A 22,884-nucleotide genomic window follows, 5' to 3' on the forward strand; every position below is an offset into this window, starting at 1 on the left:
CTCCACGGGGAGCTCGTTCCAGAGGGTCGGAGCAGCCACAGAGAAGGCTCTCCTCCGGGTAGTCGCCAGTCGGCATTGGCCGGCGGATGGAATTTGGAGGAGGCCTAATCTGTGGGATCTGATCGGTCTATTGGAGGCAATTGGCAGCAGGCAGTCTCTCAAGTACCCAGGTCCAATACCATGAAGGGCTTTATAAGTGACGACTAGCGCCTTGAAGCGTATCCGAAGACCAATAGGCAGCCAGTGCAGTTCGCGGAGGATAGATGTTACATGGGTGAACTGAGGTACACCCACGATCGCTCGCGCGGCTGCATTCTGGACAAGCTGAAGTCTCCGAATGCTCTTCAAGGGCTGCCCCATGTAGAGCACGTTGCAGTAGTCCAGTCTAGAGGTCACAAGGGCACGAGTGACTGTTGTGAGGGCCTCCCGGTTCAGGCAGGGACGCAACTGGTGCACCAGGCGAACCTGGGCAAATGCCCCCCGGTCACAGCCGACAGGTGGTGTTCGAAAGTCAGCTGTGGGTCCAGGAGGACTCCCAAATTGCGAACCCTGTCTGAAGGACGTACTGTTTGACCCCCCAGCCTGAGAGATGGAAAACTTGGCCAATTAGTAGGAGGGAAACACACCAGCCACTCGGTGTTATCCGGATTGAATACAAGCTTGTTAACCCCCATCCAGGCCCTAACAGCCTCGAGGCCCTGGCACATCACGTCAACCGCTTCACCGAGTTGGCACGGGGTGGACAGATACAACTGTGTATCGTCCGCATACTGGTGGTATTTTATCCCGTGCCGTCAAATGATCTCACCCAGCGGCTTCATGTAGATATTAAACAGGAGGGGGGACAGGACCGAACCCTGCAGCACCCCATAATTCAGGGGCCTAGGGGTCGATCTCTGCCCTCCGACCAACACCGACTGCGACCTGTCTGAGAGGTAAGAGGAGAACCACTGTAGAACAGTGCCTCCCACCCCCACCTCCCGCAGTCGTTGCAGAAGGATACCATGGTCGATGGTATCGAAGGCCGCTGAGAGGTCAAGGAGCATTAGGACGGAGGCATAACCTCCATCCCTGGCTCTCCAGAGATCATCGGTCAGCGCGACCAAAGCGGTTTCCGTGCTGTAGCCAGGCTTAAATCCCGACTGGAAGGGATCTAGATTTGCTAATCATTTTACTTCACTGCTTCTCCTCACCCCACCCCCAATGCCTGCCACAGCCCCCACCTCCAATTGCCTGGCCAGGCTTCCTTGGGCTCCATGGAAGAGCTGGAGGAGCCACAGCCGGGTGCTGGTCTGAAAGCCACCCCTAGCAGGGGGCCCAGGAGAGCAGCTCACTCGAGACCCTTCATGCACAAGGCAGACAGACAGACTCAGAGTTCCCACTCAAGACTGAAAACCTGACTATACTGTTTGAACTGTCCTGTCTCTTTCTTTGTTTAGGAGTCTCAAGTGACTAATAAATAATAATTCTAAATAACACAAAAGCAATAACATAAAATTGTGAGAATCAGAAGCCTACTATTACGTCCCAGCTCAGGGCTCTGCCAATGGATTCACCCACCACCATTACCATTACTGCCTTCCCAAGGCTGCCCCGGGGCCTCCCTGCAACCCACCTTCTGACGGCAGCAAACCCAAGTCTGACAAAAGAGGTTTTATTTCTAAGTCTTTCTTTCAAGTTAACAATCTTATTAAGCAAAAGGTGCTGTTCTCTAAACCCAGCACACTACTAAGAAAATACAAAGTATTTCTACATTCTCGACAATCTCATGAATGTAAATTCCATAGAAAAATACATATATAGGGAATTACTTTCTCTGTAATTACAGTAGATCAAATATTGTTTTCAATCATTTCGGCAGAGAGGTATTATTTGCAGTAAAGTCTCCACAAAAAGGTTTGGCATTAGATTATTCCTTTTGTTTTCCCTTGTATAAAAATAGATAAACTTAATATTTGTCCCATCACAAATTTTCATTTGGTCTTTTCCACACAGGATGATTGGAACGGTTCCTCTTTATTGCAAGATTGAAGCTTTCCTAAAATAGTCAATCATTTTAAATGCTTAAAAGAGGAATAGGAGTGTATTTTTAAATGGAATATTTTCTTGAACGTTTCCATTTCAGTTAACCAAGCCATAAATATAAATACATACATAGAGAGATAAAAAAATAGAATAATTTCTCTTCAAAATGACCACCAAAATTGTACTGGGTGTCCCAAGCAAAGTCTGACTCTGGTGAAACAGGTCTTCCGCCGTAAAGAGAGGTTTTGGGTCGTTGGCTCTTTGCCACTCGTGGTCTCTGAGGAAAGCAGCAGCGTTGTTTCCCTCTTCGCAACTGCCCATCCCGTGCCTGGATTCAGAACTGGAAGGGGAGCTTGTCATCTGCAGGAGGCCATGGAAGGGCAAGAGGGGACTCTGCCATCCCAGCTGCCCGCCTGGCTTTTCGGAGGCTGCTTCCCTGCAGTGGCCTCTCTCGGAGGCCCACGGTTCACGTCTGGAGGGGGCTTTCTCCTCCTCCTCCCGCTTCGCCCTCAAAACTTCAAAATGCACTTCAGCTTCCCCAAGAAAGAGGTGAGGAAGAGGCTTCCCTCCCCCCACCCCCGAAGGACCGGGGATGGGGAGAGAGGGGGGGGTTGCAGCCCCAAACCTGGCAGAGATGAAAACTCAAGAAAGAAGCTGATTCAGAAAGAAGCTGCAAACTAAGGTGCTGGCTTATAAGTTGTGAGGGAAAATAAAAGCGGAGCTCCTCAAGGGCCCAGGGAGCGTCTCCCTCCCTCCCTCCCAGATGGGGCCACAACGTTCCTTTGCCAGCTTTGGGGTGGAAGGAGCCTTCAGAGTGACTGGGGGGAGGGGGATTTGTTTGCAGCAGAAAGGGGCATCCAGGCCACAGGCAGCCCATGTGCTGGATGGCATGGCAGCTTCCCAGAGGAAGATCAACAGGCAGCCTCTTGTGGCCCTGGATGTCCGGGCCTCTGCTCCCCCAAAAGCTCCCCCTAAGCTTTTCTCAAAAGTCATGATTGGAGAACCTCCCAGCTCTCCTCACACTGATGCTTGCTATCCTACTACAAATGTTGAAGTCACAGTATAAGCAGATTCCCTGCCTTCAGTAGAAAAGGCTGTGGTTCTGCTATGCTATGCTCCACTCTGGACGTGGCTCTGGATGTTAGACAGCCACAGGGGGATCAGAGGTGGCTGAAGGAAACCAAACAGCTCTTAGAGGTCAACTGGAAGAAGAAGCCCGTATCCTACAGGAGGGCTTGCTATCTATGTGCAAAGAGGCCTGGGTGGGCTCTATCAGGAGCAATTTTGGAAGACACAAGGATTCTACCCGGAATGGTCTGGAGACCTGGCAGGGAGGAAGTGGTGGCCCCAGCTGCGTATTTGGGGGCCCTTCTCAATGCTGTCCAGCCTCCCGCAACCGGCATGCCACTGCAGCGATAAGGGCCGCCCCCTTCCCGCTGCCGTCCTCAGACTGGAGGAAGGACACCTCGCACTTCGGCGAAAGTTGCTTGACGGTTTCCTGCATCACCTTGGAGAAGCTGCAGAGAGAGCAGAAAGGAAGAGGAGGTCATCTGGCTTTCTCCCCCCCCCCCCCCCCCCCGGTTGGGCCTTTTTTTGCTTTCATTTTTCTTTCTTGGCCTTGCAAAAAAAATGCCAGCAGTCCTCCACTTTGAACTGTTTCTACAAATCACTTCTGGGTCTGCTTTAGAGATGTCTCCCCAAATATCTGAGTAAACAGAGATTCGGTAATCTCTTGTTATGGCAAATCACGTGCAATCACACTGCAGAACGACACAACACCAGGTTACACTGCGCAGGACCAAGTTTCCAAAGAGATAAAGGATGCCTCCGTGCAAATGGTGGAAGGCGCTGGGGCCAACTGGTGCAGCAGAAAGCCACCTTCTGCCCCCCATCCCGCCTTCTACCTTCCACCTCATGCAGTTCTTGTCTTAGGCCAGCGTTGCTCATCTTTGGCAACTTTAAGAAGCTTTAACTCCCAGGATTCCCCCGCTAGTATTCTGAGAACTGAAGTCTGCAGGTGCTGGCTGGGAAATTGGCCAATGCATCTTAAAGATGCCAAGTGTGAGAAATGCAGCTGTAGAGCACCAAACCAACCTCCCTCCCTCCCTCCCTCCCTCTCTCTCTCTCTCTCTCTCTCTCTCTCTCTCTCTCACACACACACACACACACACAAACAAACAAACACACACACACACCAAGCAAAGGGACCTACTGTGGATGCAGTTTGTAGAGGGTGCCATCCACACCAACGGTGACCTTAAGGGAGTCCAAATGTCGGTTCTCTCGGATCTTGTCTACCACCGCGGCCACTCCTGCCCCACAGAGCTGAGCGGCACGTCGAGCGATCACAGTGCACACCTCCTTCACAATGATGCTGTCGTCACAGGTGCTCTTCAGACCAAGGTCCTGGAGGATGTGACGGACCTGAAGCAGCGCCAGGCAATCACTGGGGGCACAAGATGGGGCACAGAGGTTTAGGAATTGGATGGGGAGAAGGAGAGGCGAGTCTTGCCTATCCTGCTGGAAAGCCAGAACGAGGACTTTGGTGGAGATGTGCAGGAGTCATCACCTAGAGATTGGACAACCATGTGTCTGAAGTGGTATAGGCAGGGTTTCCTGCCTAAGCAGGGGGTGGACTAGAAGACCTCCAAGGTCCCCTCCAACTCTGTTATTCTATTTTATAACCTGGACAGGTAAGAAGAGGCTGAATACACTTTCAGTTCCATTCAGTGAGAGAACATCTGGAAGGGGCTCAAACAGCTCCCTGATCCATAGGAATGGAAGAAGCGAGAAATGGCCCAGCACAAGCAGACTTGCAAAAGTGGTTTTGGTTTTCCTGTTCTGGCCTGCCTGGGCTCAGGCTCCCATCGTCATTCTGACACAAAACAACCCCTGGGTTCAGAAGGATCCTCTCCTGCCCTGGCTTCAACTCTCAGCTTGTGGCCAAAATGAAGCCCAATGGAAATGCCAAGGGTGACCAAGATGAGCGCAATCTTAGGTCACTTCACAGTTTCGAAAGTTTGAGCGGGGCGAAAGAAAGGGTGTATGGAGGGTCAAAGAGGTACATTGGGTTTCTATTTTGGGGGGTATTGTCGACAAGAGGAATGGCTGTGTTTAATGTTTAATGTTATATGGCCCCGGTTATGCACAGTATATATATGACTGTACGAAAATGAAATGGAAAATAAAAACACATTTACAGGGGAAAAAAATCCAATCACAGTTTCCAATTCACTGATGATGAACCTGAAAGCTCAGCATCTCAGCAGCCACTAAGGATATTGCATTGCCCATCCACCTGCCTTTCTTTCAAAGAACTGCTCTGACCTTCCACTTGGTCAATGACTTATTTCCACAGGAAATAATCCATTTGATGCTCTGGTAAAACATGTGTGTGTGATGCGTATATCTATGATATATATGTGCACTTATCTTTTTGTGTGTTTGCTTTACACTAAGAATATATAGCAGAAAAAAATCACTGCCTTTTCCACCTCATGTTGGAAGAAAATAGCAATAAGTATCATGCGTGTTCATTGCATGATTCAAATACTACATAACATAAAGGGAAGGGGGGAAAATACCCTTAGCTCTGCTACAATTCTACTCCAACTTTAGGACCAGAATACAACTGCTCCCATGGAAATATTGCACCAACCTTCTCCAACTTGGCTTGGTCAGATGTTATGGGATTTGTAGTCCTAGAAACTACCTGGTGATTGGGAAAGGCTGTAGAAGGGTAAGTAAACCTGGCCACTAGGAGGCAGCAGTCCCTCTGAAGGAAGCAGCTCACCCATCCTTTTGCTCATCCCATAATAAATAAGAATTTTGCCCCTCCAGGGAAACCCAAGGAAAATCCAAGAAGGGGAAGAGGCCACCAGCCATTTCCGCCACACTCGTCTCTGCTTGTGGCCAGTGGAGATTCTGGGCCCAGATCCCGATCAGGTCTGACTGGCTCTCACCTCTCAATCTGAGACAGGAACTTGGTCTTAAAGATCCCTTTGGTTTTTAGCCGTTCAGAGATTCTCCCACGGAAGAGAAGTCCTTTCTTGGTGAAATCAATCAGGATATTGCGGACAATTTCTCCCAGGTACATCCCACTGATCATCTTCTCAAATCTGAAATGTTGGGAGGGAGAATGAGCTTGTGAATGCTGAAGGACACCAACTCGCATGCTAAACTTCGGTTAATAAAACCTCATTACTGCTCAACACGTAAGGCTCAACTAAATAAACCACATTATAGCCTAGAATAGGACCCTGTTTGCATCATGCGCTCTGACAGTGGCTGCCCCCCCCCCCAAATGTGGAACCAACCAATCCTGTTTCAGTAGAATATAGACATCTTGTGGGAATCTAGCAAGGAAGGTCCAGGTAGATCAGGGAGAGTGGATCCCCTCCCTCATGCACTCCTTTGTGTGCCTGCTAAGCCTGGAGGAAAATAATGGCCCCAAGTTCACCCACCGTTGCTTCCCAGGGTTGAGGGAGTTCTCATCCACGGTGGCATCAAACTCTGTCCAGAGGTAATCCAGACAGCCGTTGTCCCCAAAGGCCCCCCACTCCATATTGACACACATCCTGCCTTGGTCCCCAGCCACCAGCTCCACGTTCCTCAGCTCCTCCATGTAGCAGGCATTGGTGCCAGTTCCTGGAAAAGCAACAGGAGAGAATCTCAGAGGCCAAAGGAACAGTTGCCGCTTTAGGACAAAGAGGTAGAAGGTAGAAAAGGTGACATGGACCATATGGCCAAATGTGCCAATGTGGCAGGGAATGCCCAGGTGCGAGGCTCCGTCACCAAGAAGAACTCCTATCCCTCCAAGCGTCAACCGCAGAGGTAGATCAGCTCAGCAAGAAGCCAAGCCCTTGCCCTCAGATGCCATGAACAGACAAGCTGCAAAGACCAGGAGCAGCTTCCCCAAGACACACGTTGCGCGAACTCTGGGTTAACTGGCATAGGATCTAATACAGGATCTCGAAAGCCAGACCATATTTCCCCTCCACTCCCCCTTATGCCAAAAGTAACAAAAGGGGAGCTTTTCTTTTGTTCACACGCCTCTGTTTTCCCAGGCTAACCTCAGGTTCTATTAATAGGTGCCACATATTTTGTATAAGGTCATCTCTGTACCAGAGGTGGGTTGCAAATCCCGGGGCTACTGGCTCGCTCATGCTCGCAATGCTTCTGTACATGCAGAGAAGTGTCCGGGCTGGTGGGCGGAGCCTCCCTGCGCCACCACCACCATTTTGCCTGATCTGAGTCGAACTGGGAGCAACCCACATCTGCTCTGTAGTCCTTTTTATAGGGCCACCAAGCAGCTTCAGAGAATTCCAGGAGGAGGGACTACTTAATATATTTTGTATTTTATGAAATATATTCCATTTTGAAATATTAACCCATTTGTGTTTCTTTACACTGGTATGGTTTTCTCTTGTTGTATGAAGCACATGACACATCCTAACCACACAGTTGAGGGTCTACAGTTCCTGGGAGGAAGGGAAAAATGAGGACAGGAGACTCCAAGGGGAGCATCTTCATCCCAGCCTTCAGCGGGCAACAACTCCAGCAAGTTTAGAATTCAGAGAGTTGGATTTTGTTCTATTGTTTGGTATATTCATTTGATTCTCCCTAAATGAGATGGCTCTGAAGCCTACGAACCCCTGGATCCAGGACCCAGAGCGGGGCCGAGCATGACCGCCAACCAGAGAAGAGCTCAGCCTCTCACCCACAGCCACTTTCATCCAAACGGAAGGACAAAATGGATCTCCATCTGGTTGGCTTCCTTCGTGAAGAAGGTGCCCATGGACGATGTTCTTGGTATGGAAGAGGGCAGAATCCCCTCCCTCAATTAAATCACTGCTTTAACAACCAAGGTTTGGTACTTACCAACAATGAGCCCCACTTCACAAAGAGGGTCTTCATACCCACAACTCATCATGGTGCCCACTGTATCATTCACCAAAGCTGCCACATCTAGTTCACACTCCTAAGGAGAATAAAGAAAAAGGGAGTCCGGAAGCTTTGAAGAAGCTTGTCAGAAATGACTGAGTAGGGGGCTGGACTAGATGTCCTATAAGGTCCCTTCCAATTCTGAAATTCTATGAAGGAACATGAAACTACCCTGATGTAAAAAGGAATTAGAAATCAAAATTAGTCAACCACATGAAGAATATTCCAAATATCACTCCTTTGGTTTTGTTTCTTTCCAAAATGGATCAATTTTGATCTAATGGATCTAAGAGAGCGTGCATAAGCACACCAGAGTGCCCCCCCTCCTTGTCCTACTGTCCCCGTTTATATGTAGTCTTTTTATGTGTTTATGGCTATGTTTTGCTTATTTATGTCCATTTATGTGTGCCATTTTTTCATGTTTCATACTTGTTTCCTTGTACTTGTTGACAAATAAATAAATAAATTTTGTGATTGGAAAGACCCATCTGGAGATGTACCTTTCTTCTGAGGATAGCTTCCTTCAGTAGCCCCACAACGTCTTCTCCTTCGCAGCCAGAAGCGCTGAAGCCCTTGGTCCATTGCAGGAGAATGCCCTGAGAGGGAGAGGGGGGGGAGAGAGAGAGGGAGAGAGGGAAAGGGAGAGTGGGAGAGGGAGAGAAATAAGGAGGCAAGGAACACAGAAATCAGCTCCCATCTCGAGATCATCTACCAACAACTTTATCTGCCTGGCCTCAGGTTAGGCTCAAATCTACCCAGCTGATTTTTAAGCTGCTCTAAACAGCTGCAACTGTAATAAGCAACCAAACTGGGCATGTTTCCAGCTGCTGCATCCAGAGGCTTCCCTGCTTGACTCAGCAGAGCTCCTGCACTGGCCAAAGGAGGCAGCCCATCCACACGTGCAAAGTCTCTCCTCTGGGTAATCCAGGTGTTTGGAAAGACGTAATACACAAGGTGGATGGAAAACATCCCTGCTCAGGGCCGGATCTCCCTCCTTGCTCCCGTCCCTCAGAAATCCAAGGCTTGCCTAAGACTGATCTACGGCCAGTTGACCAGACTGCCTTGGCCGGCTGGGCTAATGCTATCCTGAAATCCAACCAAAGAGCAGCCCCAGCCCCACCCTGCCCCATTCTCAACAGGCTCCTTCCCTGCTGGTTTTAGGAAAATTATGGAGAAAGGCTTCTTCCAACAGCCCTCAGGACTTTGGGTTCTCCTTCCCTCGGGCAACTGGGGGGGCCAGGGAGGTATCTGAATCAATTAACTAACTAACCTTCCTGGTCCTTTCTTGACCAATTCTAATGATCTTATTGATACTTTTTGCTTTCATTGCCTTTTAACCCAACTTAATACCTTGGGCTGCCTGGTCCTGTTTCGTCATTGGAGCTGCCCACAAGCAACACACAGACACACAGACACACACTTTGGAAGCAGCAGGAGAAGACGTACCTCATCCAGTCTCTTTTGCTGACAAGGGAAGGAGAAGGTAAATCCCAAGGGAAGGGAAGCCCCCTTCATCCCCATGTACTCCAGGAAGTCCGAAATGCAACTGACGATGTGATCGAAGAGCTGCCAGGAGAAACAAGGGGCAGAGCTGAGAGTTGCAGCTTTTTTGGCAGCAGCTTCTGCAGACAGCTGGCTCATTGAATTACCCACTAGGACTCCAAGATCCCCCTCAAAGTTACTGCTCTTGAACCAGGTTTAACCTAATCTGTAGCTGTAGCTTTGGCTTTTCTTGTCTATGTGCAAAATCTTTCTCACCACTGAACTTCATCCAATCATGTGGCCACAGGTAAGATGCTTTATAACCCTCTGCAAGAGTCAGGAGTGCTTTATCGATTGTAAAGCACCCTCCGAGGCCATCGTAATTTCCAACATTGCTTAAACCAAAGATCAAGAACTATTTGCTTGATTTTGGCAATGCCTCCCAGAGCGACCCCTGGCAGTAGGCTGCTTCTCCTAGTGCCTCCCAGCCCTTCCAGAGACCCTGAAGCCAAGATTCTTTGAGCTGCCAGGGAGGCCCCTCTGGACTTCTTCATCTGTTGAAACCCCCTCCCACTCTTCCAAGGATCCCATACTTCCTCTCCTGTGCCCTGCATAACATCTTCTGAAATTGTGTAGATCTTGTTGTGCATCTCCACGCTGCGCCGCATCCCATTTCGTATGCGCACCAGAAGCACCCGGAAGTTGGTGCCGCCCAGGTCCAAGGCCAGGAAGTCTCCTTTTTCTGAAACCAAAATCCAGGTCCTTTTACAACCATCACTGCTCCACCCAGACATTCCAAAACATCAGGAGAACTCCTAAGCCTCGTTCTGCAAAGCCCAAAAGTTGCCACAACAGTGGGAGGTGGAGGAGGAGACCCATGGCATCCTTAGATGTTGGTCTCCACGACGGCCTCCAGATGCACCGACAGCAGCACCTTGCAAAACTCTAAAAGAGGATGGCACTTGGGGCTGCTGCTGGGAATGAGACCTGGAAGGCACCTGTGTAGGCGGTGTACTTTGTTCCAGGTCATGCGCAAAACCATTCAGAGGGCAAGCGAGAAAACTCACTCCCTCCCGTCGGAAGGGCCACTAAGGGGCTCCAGCAGAGGCCAACACAGGTTGGCCTCTGCCCCAGCGATGCTTTGAGGGAACAAATAAAATCTGTTCCAAGGACACAGTCCACAAGGAAATCTCTGGCAAGAGCAGATATCCAGGAAGCCACGATGAGAGAGAGGAAGCAGCTTCAGTTCTTCAAACTTATCCAACAGGGTCACAGCATTCCGATAGCTGTGTAGGCTAAACCTGGCTTGGGTGGGGTTTTTTTTGTGATTTGTTACATGGGCACCTGGAGGCATCAGGAGGATCACGGCCTCATCATGGAAGTTAGGTGTGTCCTGCCATTTGCATCACTCACAAGCGGGCTATGGGATCCTGGCCATACCTCCCCCCTGCTCCAGCGGGACTCCCCGGGGCCTCCTTACCCGTCCCATCCGGAGTGGCACACACATAGGTGGGCAGCATCTTCACGGTGGCCTCGGTGTGCGTCTTCTGGGCAAGGCCCAGCTCCATCTCTCGCTGCATCCTCCTCTTCACCTCCAGCAGCTGCTGCTGGCTGAGCCGGAGAGGGTGGAGGATCTTCTGGCGGGCCTTATGCTGGGCAGCCAGCCGATACGCCACTGCCGTCACCATGGCGGCCCCCTTGCCACTGCCATCTTCTGACCGGACGAATCGGATTTCATGGCCAGACAGGAGGTGACGTACCACTTTGTGAAGGCGGCGGGCAAAACTGTGCGGGAGAAAGATGGAGAAGAGGGTTGTTGCAGCACTCCCTGCCGAAGCCTCCCCTTGCCACGGGCTGGAGCAAAGGGGAGATTTGACTTGGAGGGCGCCGTGAAGGCAGCTGCTGCTCAGGGAGACCCTTTCCAGTCTTGCACACTTGGGTTTAAAAGCAGACGGCCGCCTCTCTAAAACAGCCTCTCTAACAGGAACGTCAGCTACCCCCCAATGCAGACCAGAACAGCCCTGCAAACATCTGCCTTCTGGCTGCCACTTCTCTCCCAGGGCATCTTGGAGGGCACCAGGATCAGGGTGAGGATGGTGACGCTCCACTGCGGTCTCTGAGCTCACCCGAGATTGTGAGATATGGATATGACACCCATACCGTTCATTTCTGCCTGTAATTACATGGGTCACTTTGGCCCTCCAAACTCAGTAAGTGAGCCAAGGAACTACAGAGTCCAGGACAGGAGAAAAAGGAAAGGAAGGAAGGAAGGAATTTGGCTTGCTCCTTCAACAATACCCTCTCCCTCTGGACCTCAAATGGAGTCCCCAGCGAGGATGCTGCCTAGCTACGACCCGCTACCTTCACCCACTCGGAGTCTCCCCAGCTGGGTCTCCAGGGCCCACTTACTGGGGGTGCTTTTTGTAGACAGTGCCATCGACCCCGACGGTGGTGCGCAGCCAGTTGACCCCCCTGTTCTCCTTCAGGCGCTGGAGCACGGCGGCCAGAGCAGCCCCACAGAGGCTGGCCGAACGGGTGGAGACAATCTCGCAGACTCGCTGGGTGGCCACGCACTCCTCGTGGGAAGGCTCCAGGCCCAGCTGCTGCAGGATGGTGCGGGCTTTTGAGATGCCTTCTTTCTCCCTGAGAGGTCAGAGAAGGAACCGGGCTAAGTCCTGGCCAGCCCAAAAGGCCTCTCCCTGGCGCGCTGCCTGCCTCCGTCTCTGCCCAAATCCTCTCCTGGATGGCCAAATCCTGCAGCCCCCCCCCCCCCCCCCCGATCTATCCTTCATGACATTTTCAGCCCTGCTCGGCTAAAATGCTAGACAGACACCGGTCGGGATGAATGGGGGATTCCTGCCCTAAGTAGGGATGAGCTGCAGGGTCCTTCCTAACCCTCCTTTGGCACCCATGGAAGGGCCATCCATCTGCACTTCCTTTTCACAGCCACAGCTCCTTGGCATGTGAGGCTCAGAGAGCCCAGGGGATTCCTACCCATCTAGTTATTTGCCTGGAGGTGGGCTTCTATCCCGGCCTTCATTTAGGAATTCCAGGAAAGCTTACACAACACTCCTATCGCTTTGTTTTCCCCACAACAACCCTGTGAAGTAGGCCAGCCTGGGGAGGAACCATTGGCTTAATCCTCAGGGACCTTCAGGGCCTTAGCTCACCCCCTGAGCTCTGTGTGCCTGGGCCAAGGTCCAAACCTGCCGAAGACACGCAGGAGACCAAGCCGACAGGACGAATCCAAGGCTGCCTTCCATGCAGATCACCATTAAAATGCTGCTAGAAGAAAACCAGTGAGATACCAGCAGACCAGCCTCCTAACTAATATATTCTTATTTCATATCCTAAATAAGATATTTCACTGAGTGTTGCATCTCATGACTTGTGAAGACTTATGATCATGATTGATCACTTGCTGTTTGTTGCTGTTTGTTGTGTATGTACACTGACAGCTTCTGCACCGGAAACAAATTCCTTGTGTTCCCACTTGGCCAATAAAGACTATTCTTTCTCTTCCATACAAGAATCTCTCTCTTTGGATGGGGGGCGGTTGGTTGCCCTCAGGGTCTACAGCCAGGACGCTCAATGGTCTGGGCCTCATTTCCAGGCATTCCTGGGGTCAGCCAAGGACGTGCTTGCCTCAGCGCCTCCCTGTCTGATGGGTTCTTGGAGGACAAAGGGCTCCTGGCCCTGACTTTCCACTCACTTTTCGATGGCAGAGACGTATCTGGTCTCAAAGCAGCCTTTCTTCCTCAGATTGTCGGGGACCTTCCCATTGAAGAGCAGCTTCTCCTTGGCCATCTTCACCAGGATGAGCCTGACCAGCTCTCCCATGTAGAGGCCGCTGATCATCTTCTCAAACCTGTCATGAGAGAGGGAAGGAGCACAATCAGCCTCAAGGAGATTGGCAGGTTTCAGATGGCGGATCGCTCAGCATGTCACACATGGTGGAGCCTACTGGCCAGGCACGGAGAATCTGTGTGTAAATCATCATCTCCAGGGAAATGCAGTGAGAATCATCTTTCATAAAAACAGATGTTCCCATCCCATCCTAAAGAGTTCCAGGAAGGTGCAATCATACAATCTCCCAAGTTCCTTTTAATCACTGAGGGCCGCAGAAGGGAAACGGACCCTCCGTTTCAGCCTTGTAAGTCCATCTGGGGCCTGGAAAAGCTCACAAGGCCTGAGCTGCCTGGCCTCCTCAGACTGGAGGAGCCCCACATCTGGGAACACCTTCTGGCTGGGGCCAAGACCTTCCACTTACAGCTGCTTGCCAGGATTCAGGGAGCCCATGTCAATCTCTTGGTCAAACTCTGTCCGGATGTCCTTGAGGGATCCATCATCTCCGAAAGCTCCCCACTCCATGTTGATGCACATGCGGCCCTCATCGCCCTCCACCGTCTCTATGTGGCGCATCTCCTCCATGTAGCAAGCATTTGACCCGGTTCCTATGGGGGAGAAGGCAAGTCGGAAGACAAGAGGACTTCAGGGCCAGAGCGACGGGCAACAGAAAAGCTCTCGTCATAAAGCAGATGCCCGGAGCTGAGCAGATGAAGTCTAAGGGGGATTTGTTTATTACTTAGCATATAGCAAATACATGAACCTATAGTAGTTCAAATGTTAATGTCCAGTCCAGCCAGCCATTCAAGGACAGGGTGGTCTATGTTGCAAAAATCAGACACTGGGCCGGTAGAAGCTCTTGATGGACATTCGGACACATGTGGTGGATCTTTTGTCGAGAAGCACCAGTCACACTGATGGGTAGAGACAAGACCCCACTTAAACCAGGAGTCCTGGCAGACACCATGTGGGGTACGAATCTAAGGGGGAGGGAGCCTCTAATGGGGCCAAAATTGGTTTCTGCTTCTCGACTGGCACAGGCTTGCCACAGAAGTGGGAAAGGGGATCTGCTTGGCCTCCTTATGCCTAAATAGACTCCCTTACCAATAATAAGTCCAACTTCACAGTTCTGGTCGTCATAGCCACAGGTCATCATTGTCCCAACGGTGTCATTCACCACAGCTACAACATCAATTTCAAAGTCCTGTAACGCAGGAATTGGGAAAAGGAAGCGCTGAGTGAGAGCTACACAATCCAGTTGCCACCCAGGGCTCCTCCCAGGCCTTGGAAGCAGGAGCAGCACAAGATGGAGCAGGCCAGTGGGGCCCAGTTGGCTTTGTGCTGGGACTTAATGGTAAAGCAGCAAAGTTCTGGAGATCAAGGAGTCCGTGGCAGATGCTGTGGAAGGACCCTGCTCTCCTTCTCTCCGTGCAATAGCTGCCTTCCCTTCCAACCACTCCCAGGGGACTTTCCTTGCATGAAGCACAGGGCAGGTGCCGCTGCCGCTGCCGCTGCTGCTGCAGAGAGAGCTCCTGGCCACCCCCACATGCAGCCGATGCCAGGCCCCTTGCGGGCCTAAGCGACCTCGCAATCTCTGCGCAAATGGCAGAAAGCTGGAAGGGTTGAAGTGAATGCGTCGTTTCTTCATGGTGCACACAGAAACATTTTTGAGCTGGCTGTTATCATGGCATGAAGGGGTTTTGCACTCTTTTCCAAACAATTTTAAAGAAAACAGCATGCCCACTGACCGCCTATGGGAGGATTCCAGAAGCCCCCGTGACCCCGCTAACAGATCCCCAGGGAAATCTAGGGCCTCTCTAGAACCTCAAGCTGGGGAAAGATCGGATTTTAATTACCCCTCGCTTCTTTATAGCTGTCCGTAGAAGCGAAACCACATCCTTCCCTTCCACACCACTGCACTTGAATCCTTTGGTCCACGTATCCAAGATGCTCTGATTGAGAAAAGGGTAAAAGTGACAAGGAATTCCCCTTAACGTGACAGGGGCTCTGCTCCCCGTGTCCAAGAACAATCTGCTCTGACAAGATACCCCCATCCGAGAAGTGTTGATTTCAATTCCCAGAACGGCTCAGCCTGTACAGGTGCTATGGAGAAATCTTCCCCAAGGAAGTTGAAGTCCATGTATCTGGAGGAGGAGTTGTTATTTAAACCATGGTTTAAACCATGACTGAATGTTTCTGGTGGGCATTTGGGAGTCTTTATTAAATATTTCTTTTTTTATTTTAATTCTGCTGAATATCACCCAGACTCTGTAGATTGGAGCAGAATAAAAAAAATGTGAGAAAAAAATTGTTCCCACTTTCAAGTGGGACTTCATTTGGCTGCAGTCTCTCCGTCCCTCCTCCTGCGCCCCTTTCTGCCAGCACCCAAGTGGAATAAAGTGCAGCAAAGCCCAGCATCTCCAAGGGGCTGAATGCCAAGCGGCGATTTTCCTCCCTTTCCTGCACATTCCAAAGGCCCCAGGAGCCCTTGGGCCCTTCCCAGCACTCCTCCATTACGCTGTTTCAACTCTACGCTCTGCCTCTTGGGGCCACAGCAGCCCGAGGGAAGTGCAGTCTGATCAGCCTGGTGTATTGCACGGCTCCCACAGATCCCTGGCACAGCCCATCACCCGGCGGTGGAAGACAAGACTGATTGGGGAGCTCCGGTGAGGGGCCATGCCCACCTCAGTCCCAACCAGCCATAAGGACTCCCTCCCCCCATCTCACCCACTTCTTCCCCCCACTCCAACTGGGCATCTGATGTAAGAGGTGCTCCGGCATAATGGATTTTATACACCAGGCAGATGCTCTGAATGTGCCTCAAAGGAGGAAGCCCAACTGTGATGTCAGGACTAGCTATGGACAGATGAAGCCCTTCTCATTCACAGACTGGGCACGAGGGGACCCGGCAGGAAACGAGGCTGCCAGAGGATCTCTGGGCCAGAGCTGGACACATGTGGGAGAAGGTCTAACACATTTGTGTCTCAGAAACATAAATCTCACTTACCTCGTCCAGTTTGGTCTGGTGGCAGGGAAAGGAGAAGGTAAAGCCCAGGGGCAGCTTCCTGTCCTTTATTTGCAGCTGCTCCATGAAGTTAGCCAAACAGTCAGCAATGTAGTCAAAGAGCTGAAAAGGTAGAAATGCAACTTTAGAAAATCCAACCACCCAATGGTTTGGGTTTGCCAAAGCCTTTACTCCAATCTATGTAGAGCAAAGGCATCACAACCAGATCAAAATCAAAAGGCAAGTGACATTTATGTGCTGCCTCCAATACCAGAGACATGAACTGTATCCCAAAAAAAATCTACAGCCAGAAGAGAATATTTGTAGCTCAGGGTTGAAATGGGGGCTCCTTGGTGTTCTCCGAGCTTGACTGTTTTCTTGCAGACATTTCATACCAAACTAGGTAACATCATCAGTGCTAGAAGGGAGTAGGGCTTGCTCTAACCTACTCCCTTCTGGCACTGACGACATTACTCAGTTTGGTCATGAAAATGTTTTAAGGCCAATCTCTGGATTCACCCCAACCCAGTTACCCTGTTTGCAACCAAAGGAAACCCACCAGCCTTCTTCTCCCTTAGATACAGTTCATATTTGCAATCAGGCTTTCTCGGGTCTTGATTTAGACATCATTCCACTAAATATTATTGGCTTTTCAGTTTTGATCTGTACTGCTCTGTAAGTGTCATTGTATTGTTTAACTTTTCTATGGCCTTCAATACACTATAAATATTTACAATGTAAATTAAATAAATAAAAGTGGAATTACATGTTTTGAGATGGGGAAATTTACAGATACTCAAAGGAAACAAGAATTGTTTTTGGACCAGAAAAACAAGCTGGAGTTGCCATAAAGAGTATATCATTACATTTCCCATAGAATCCAGAGGTTCTCTGCCCGGGTAGCACATCAGCTGGACTAGGACGTAGAGAATGGCAAAATCGGAGAGTCAGAGAAAAACTACAGTACTCACCTGCATCCCACTGCCTCTCATCAGTTCTTCCGGAATATCATAGATCTGATTTTCCATCTCAACTTTCTTGCTGCCGTTATCTGCCACTTTGACTCTTAGCACCCGGAAATTTGTTCCACCAAGATCCAATGCTAAGAAGTCCCCTTCCTCTGTTGGAAGATGGGGTGGGGAGAGAGATGGAGCCCATTTCATTCATGTATGCAAGCAGGATTCAAAAAACCAAGGAGCTCTGAGCTCTTTAGAGATACACATTTGCTTGCCAATCCTCAGGGAAACCTGCAACTAACCATCTCGGCCTGTAGCTCACCACCATGAAGAGGAACGTCCAGGAGCTTCAGCTTTTTCCAGGTTGAAGAATACACTGGTTGAGATATGGGCCCCTGGGCACACTGGCAACAAAGGAGCAGGACCTTGCCCAGGGGAGATGCCCAGAGTATCACTCTTGATGCTTCTACCAAGGCTAATGATCACTGCTCAACAAATACTTTCTGGCATGTGGACAAGCATGGCCCTCAGCACAAAAAATAATACACCTCACCTAGGCATATAAGGGTATAATAAATCATACAAGACTCAAGTCTCCACAATGGCTGTCAAGTTGGTGAAAACTACTTCAGAAACATACTACAGCTTCTTACCCTAGAAAGGGGGGGTATTACAACTAAAACCCTTAGATGTATTAAAAGAGGAAAAGGTAATTCAAACATGGTTCCAGTATGGGCAGTTACAGGCCAGGTGGAAAATAGATCAAAAAATTGGTTTTATCCAAGTTGAGGATAATCTATTTAAACAAATAAGAGACCAAAGTTTAATACATATAAAGAGGATATATAATGTATTAGTACAGATGGATTCCGAAACAGAATTAGTTAAAGATTGTATGATAAAGTAGGCTCAAAATATTGAAGAACCAATAATGTTGGACACATGGGAAAGAATCTGGGTAAGAAATGTGAAATTTACACAAGCCCAAAATCTGAGAGAAAAATTTTACAAGATGTTCTATAGATGGCATTTAGATCCTAAAAAGTTGGCTTCTATGTATTCGAATTTACAACCCAAATGTTGGAGATGTGGTTCTCTTGATGCTACATATTTCCATATATGGTGGACTTGTCAAAAGGTTAAGGCATTTTGGATAAAAATATGGTGGATTATACAAAATATTCTTTAAAAAAGGATAAAGTTTACTCCTCAGTTATTATTGTTAGGTATAATTACTGACTGTACAGCGGTAGAGATTAACTTGATTTTGCACTTAATAACAGCAGCAAGTTTGTTGGTGGCGCAATACTGGAAGAAGGAAGACTTGCCTACAATCCAAGAATGGACATTGAAAGTCACAAATTTAGCCGAGATGGTTAAAATATCTGCATATCTTAAAGACCACTCAAATGAGAGATATAAACAAGACTGGAAAAAATAGATTGATTATATACAAAATAAATATGGGACTAAGAAATTCCAGATAGCCTATGCTTAAGATCAGGAATGATTTAAATTGTTTAAAGTTAGTTTAGCAAGGAGGAGCTAAGTTCAATGTAAAGATGTTTTTAATTTCTCATTCCTTTTTCCCCCCCAATATATCTTAGACTGTGTTTGTTAAAAATCTATACCGTGTACGGGTTCTGGGAAGCCGGGGGGGGGGGGTAGGTTGTGGGGGATATATATCAGGTTAGATGAGATGTGTTAGATTTCAATGTAATTTGACACCACATGTATACTGTTTCTTTTTTGTTTTTCTCTCTTTATTTTATATTCTTACTACTATTACTATTATTACTTTTTCTTTAAAAATAGGATAGGCTAAGCATATTGACATGTAGCGGAAATACACCAAGGAGAGGAGGAGTGGGAAAGAAGATGGGCAGAGAGGGATGGGAGAGAGGGGGGGGAGATGAGAAGGATGGGGAGGAGTGGATTGTGGAGAGAGGAGTGATAGAGGGGGAGGGGAAATAGAGTAGAGGGGGATGATGGAAGGAAGATAGAAAGTTGGAGGGTGGTAGAAGAAAGAGGTGTATGGACAGCAGAAGAGCTATAATGGGTTTCTATTTTGGGGGGCATTGTTGACAAAAGGAACTGATGTAATTATTATTTAATACTATATGATATGGGCTATGTATAGTATACATGTGAGTGTGTGCTATGAAAAGAAAATAAAATATTTCAAATGTAAAAAAAGAAAAAGAAACATACTACAGCATAAGCTCCAGAATTCAGAGAACACCGTTTTTGGAGGCCCATTTGTATAGGAAAGTTCCAAAAGTTTAAGAAATGTTCTCTAAAGATGCTCTAAACATTTGATCTAAGGAAGAACTGAACTTCTACGACCAAGAGGGCCCCTATTGTGGGGGAGCCGAGACTTCACCTGTTCCATCAGGAATGGACCTCACAAAAGTTGGCAGCATTTTCACAGAGGCTGTAGGGTTGGTATCTGCCCCCAGGCCCTTCTCCATTTCCTTCCGGAACCGTTCTGAGATGTCACGGAGGGTGTCATCCGAAAGCCGCAGGTGATAAAGGTACTTGTCCACCTGGAAACAGGAGAAAGATGGGTCAGGCCACTTTCAAAACACTTTCAGGAACTACAAGAGCCAATATGTAGGGCCATCCCAGCCAATCAGCATCTGGGAATCTCAGTTGGTCCTCACTGTGTGCAGGAAAAGGCTGAACTGAGAAGTTTAATCCTAAGCAGGCCAACAAATTGCCCACTGCACCAACATGGGAAAATGGATGGTGGAATTTTAAGATATGCCTTGGCACACTTGGGAACATCCAAAAGAAACACAGAATAGGCTGATTGCAGCCTATTTCATACAGAACTAGAAAGGCTTAAAAAACAAAACCCATGGAAATTATAAAACTAGCCATTTAGCAATAGCAGTAGACTTATATACCGCTTCATAGGGCTTTCAGCCCTCTCTAAGCGGTTTACAGAGAGTCAGCATATTGCCCCCAACAATCTGGGTCCTCATTTTACCCACCTCGGAAGGATGGAAGGCTGAGTCAACCCTGAGCCGGTGAGATTTGAACCGCTGAACTGCTGATCTAGCAGTAGCCTGCAGTGCTGCGTTTAACCACTGCGCCACCTCGGCTCTTTAAAAAAAAAATCCAGAAGAAATTGAGATACAGGTGTGTTGAGATGCCCAAAGCTGTGGCCAAAGTGAATTATTGAATGATAGCGCCCTCTCCACCTTGACCTCCCAGGGTCGCATCCTGCACCTGGGGTCAACCAGCAGCAGATCCGCTTTGCCCAGCTGGTCCTGCTGGCTGGAGGGAAGGTTCAGAATCCAGCCGGTCCAGGAAGGCTGCTTGCAAATACTGACTAGCAACCCCGCAACAGAGGTCCTCCAAAGGCAGAGCAGGGCAGGAATCCCACAGCTGCAGGCACAAGGGAGGCTTTTCATTTTCTGTGTTGCCGCCCAGGTTGCCTCATTAAAGGCCTGCCAGAGATCATCATTTGGGAACTGCTGATTTAATTACTCTGCTTTTACTTGATTAAAATGCAGTTGAAAAGAAGGGCCAATTTCTGGAGGGAGCTGGCCAGCCAGGCACCTTTGACTTAATGACTCTCCCCCACCCCCCTTCTCCTCCATTGCAGATCCTTCATCTCCTGATGGGGAAACCACTTCTGTGGTCAGAAATTGCTGCAGGTTCCAGAATTAAGTTCATTCATCACCTGACAAAGGTTCCCTAAAGTTTATGCACATTACCCAAGCAGGATTTCAAAGACGATGCAGTGGCTGGAGCTGAACAGAGCCACTTCTGCATTTCAGAATCTTATGACAACCGGCTGCAAGAGGAACCAGGGCTAAAAGTTTGTTAACACAGAAATGCCACAATGCCTTTATTTCCCAGCTAGAAAAACAATACTTAAAAGATTGCATTAGGGAGCAAATTAGGTGGTGCATCAGTTGCTCGTAACCACCATTCCTGTCCCCCAAGAGGGATTTTTGATTAATGTGACATCTTTCCCACCCATCTCCCAGCAGCCAGGAGGGTCCTAGGTGAGCCTAACCTTGTGATTTAACAGGGAGGGGGGAAGATTGCAGAAAGTGACAGGGACAATCAGCTTTCACAATCAGCTAAAAATAGGAAGCTGGAAATCTTTTAATACCCCCAAGGGAGGAGGGGGAAATGTGGGGTTAGGACTTTGATTTTGCCAGCAATCAATTTAATTCAGTGCCAGACAGAGAAATTCTCATTGATCCCCCCCCCTTATCTTTCACTTGATTTTGATGTTTCTTTTGAAGGGGAAGTGTGGTGCTTTCACCTGGTTGAATGTTGGGCGTGCCTTTCATTGCATTCACCCTCCCTGTGTAGGGGATCTGTAGCCACCTGGTCTTCCCACACCTTCCTTAACTCCCAAGAGATGTTTTCAAGAAATTCCTCCCTTGTGGCTTTGTTTATTTAGCCTCCTGCCTCTCTCAAACTCCTGGACATGGATTTCCCCTTTTACAGAAATCGGATGAAGTGATGTCCCACATTTCTGGGTTTCAGAGAATTCCAGGCTGCTTTTCTGGCAGTTCTACTATAGTTGAAATTGAATGGTTTAACTTAACCCTGTTGCCTGATGGCCATTCAGTGTATCATCAGTTGCCCAAGTAAAGCAGTTGCCTTGATGGATTTGTGTTATGCTACAAGGCACAATTGTAGTTTGCCGTCCCTGTTTCTAGCCAGAGTGCAGCCCCTTGGCTTCCTCCTGTGTCAATTGCTTCCGACCTCTGTAGTGGAACAGGAAGTGCCACTGAGAGCTTCTGAATTTTTTCTGTTCCACAAACAGAGACTGAAGCTTATTTGCTTTCCCAAGCAGGTGGCCACCAGGACAAGAGGGAGGGTGTGTCTGAATACACATTTCTTTTCAAAGGGAGTAAGGAGGCTGCCACTGTGAGCCCACAGCCTGCTTTAAGTCACATCGGCTGGCCAGGCTCATGCCATGCACTGGACACAGGAGGGAGAGTCCGTAGCCTGTCCTTGTTCTAGAACTACAGAGCTCTTTCAAACATTCCCAGAGTGGGGGACACTTTCCATTCCCACACATGGTAGTGAACTGAATGAGACAGTCTGGACTCCCAGAACTGCCTGACAAGCCCAGCCCACCCCCACATCCCCAGTTCTCTTGGCAGCAGTTTCAGGAGTGGCCTGTCCTGGCCTCCCTCTTCCTCCTGGGCCCAACAGAAGAGACTGGTCCAAGATCACCCAGCTGGATTTGTGCCTCAGGCAGGCGCTTTGGCATGACCTCCAAAGGCCCATTGATCAGAAAAGTTAGCCTGGGAATCGCCCCCTTCCTTGCCTGCTTCCAGGGAGCCCAGACGTCAATGAGCAGCATCAGCCCCAGCGGCTTCCGTCAGCCCAAGGAGCTTTGCTTGGGGAGTCCCTGGACATCCACACACCCTCCCCTCTCTGCCCAGGGCCAGAGCCCCCCACCCCACCCCCCAGAGGCTCCAGATCAAACCCTCCGCTTCCAGGCGGCCTTCGTGTGCCAAGGCCAAGTGCAGCAGAGCCAGCCACACACCCTGCCAAGCCATGGAATCCCTGGGTGGATTCTGGACAGAGGGACATGTGAACAAGGCTCACAAAGTTGAAAACAATCTGGCTTGCTCTCATGCCCGTGTC

At 49.2% G+C, this 22,884-nt stretch overlaps 1 protein-coding gene across 2 annotated transcripts in view; it reads right to left on the reverse strand.

Moving 5' to 3' along the window:
- Nucleotides 1-1,638: 1,638 nt before the first annotated feature.
- LOC106541043 (hexokinase-2) overlaps nt 1,639-22,884 on the reverse strand; it is a 29,588-nt gene continuing 8,342 nt past the window's right edge. For both annotated transcript variants that reach the window (XM_087705971.1, XM_087705970.1), the window contains exons 2-18: nt 19,640-19,802; nt 17,272-17,420; nt 16,304-16,423; nt 15,153-15,248; nt 14,401-14,500; nt 13,721-13,904; nt 13,163-13,318; nt 11,860-12,093; nt 10,931-11,235; nt 10,044-10,192; nt 9,415-9,534; nt 8,469-8,564; nt 7,906-8,005; nt 6,489-6,672; nt 5,988-6,143; nt 4,238-4,471; nt 1,639-3,542 (exon numbers count right to left, since the gene is read on the reverse strand). In XM_087705971.1, coding sequence (XP_087562097.1) covers nt 3,398-3,542; nt 4,238-4,471; nt 5,988-6,143; nt 6,489-6,672; nt 7,906-8,005; nt 8,469-8,564; nt 9,415-9,534; nt 10,044-10,192; nt 10,931-11,235; nt 11,860-12,093; nt 13,163-13,318; nt 13,721-13,904; nt 14,401-14,500; nt 15,153-15,248; nt 16,304-16,423; nt 17,272-17,420; nt 19,640-19,802 — 2,691 coding nt within the window. In that variant the 3' untranslated portion in view covers nt 1,639-3,397. The remainder of the gene's footprint in view (nt 3,543-4,237; nt 4,472-5,987; nt 6,144-6,488; nt 6,673-7,905; nt 8,006-8,468; nt 8,565-9,414; nt 9,535-10,043; nt 10,193-10,930; nt 11,236-11,859; nt 12,094-13,162; nt 13,319-13,720; nt 13,905-14,400; nt 14,501-15,152; nt 15,249-16,303; nt 16,424-17,271; nt 17,421-19,639; nt 19,803-22,884) is intronic.

The sequence above is a fragment of the Thamnophis sirtalis genome, unplaced genomic scaffold (assembly GCF_051295495.1).
Source record: "Thamnophis sirtalis isolate CommonGarterSnake01/CBP01778 unplaced genomic scaffold, rThaSir2_p1.2 scaffold_2, whole genome shotgun sequence".
NCBI classification, from domain to species: domain Eukaryota; kingdom Metazoa; phylum Chordata; class Lepidosauria; order Squamata; family Natricidae; genus Thamnophis; species Thamnophis sirtalis.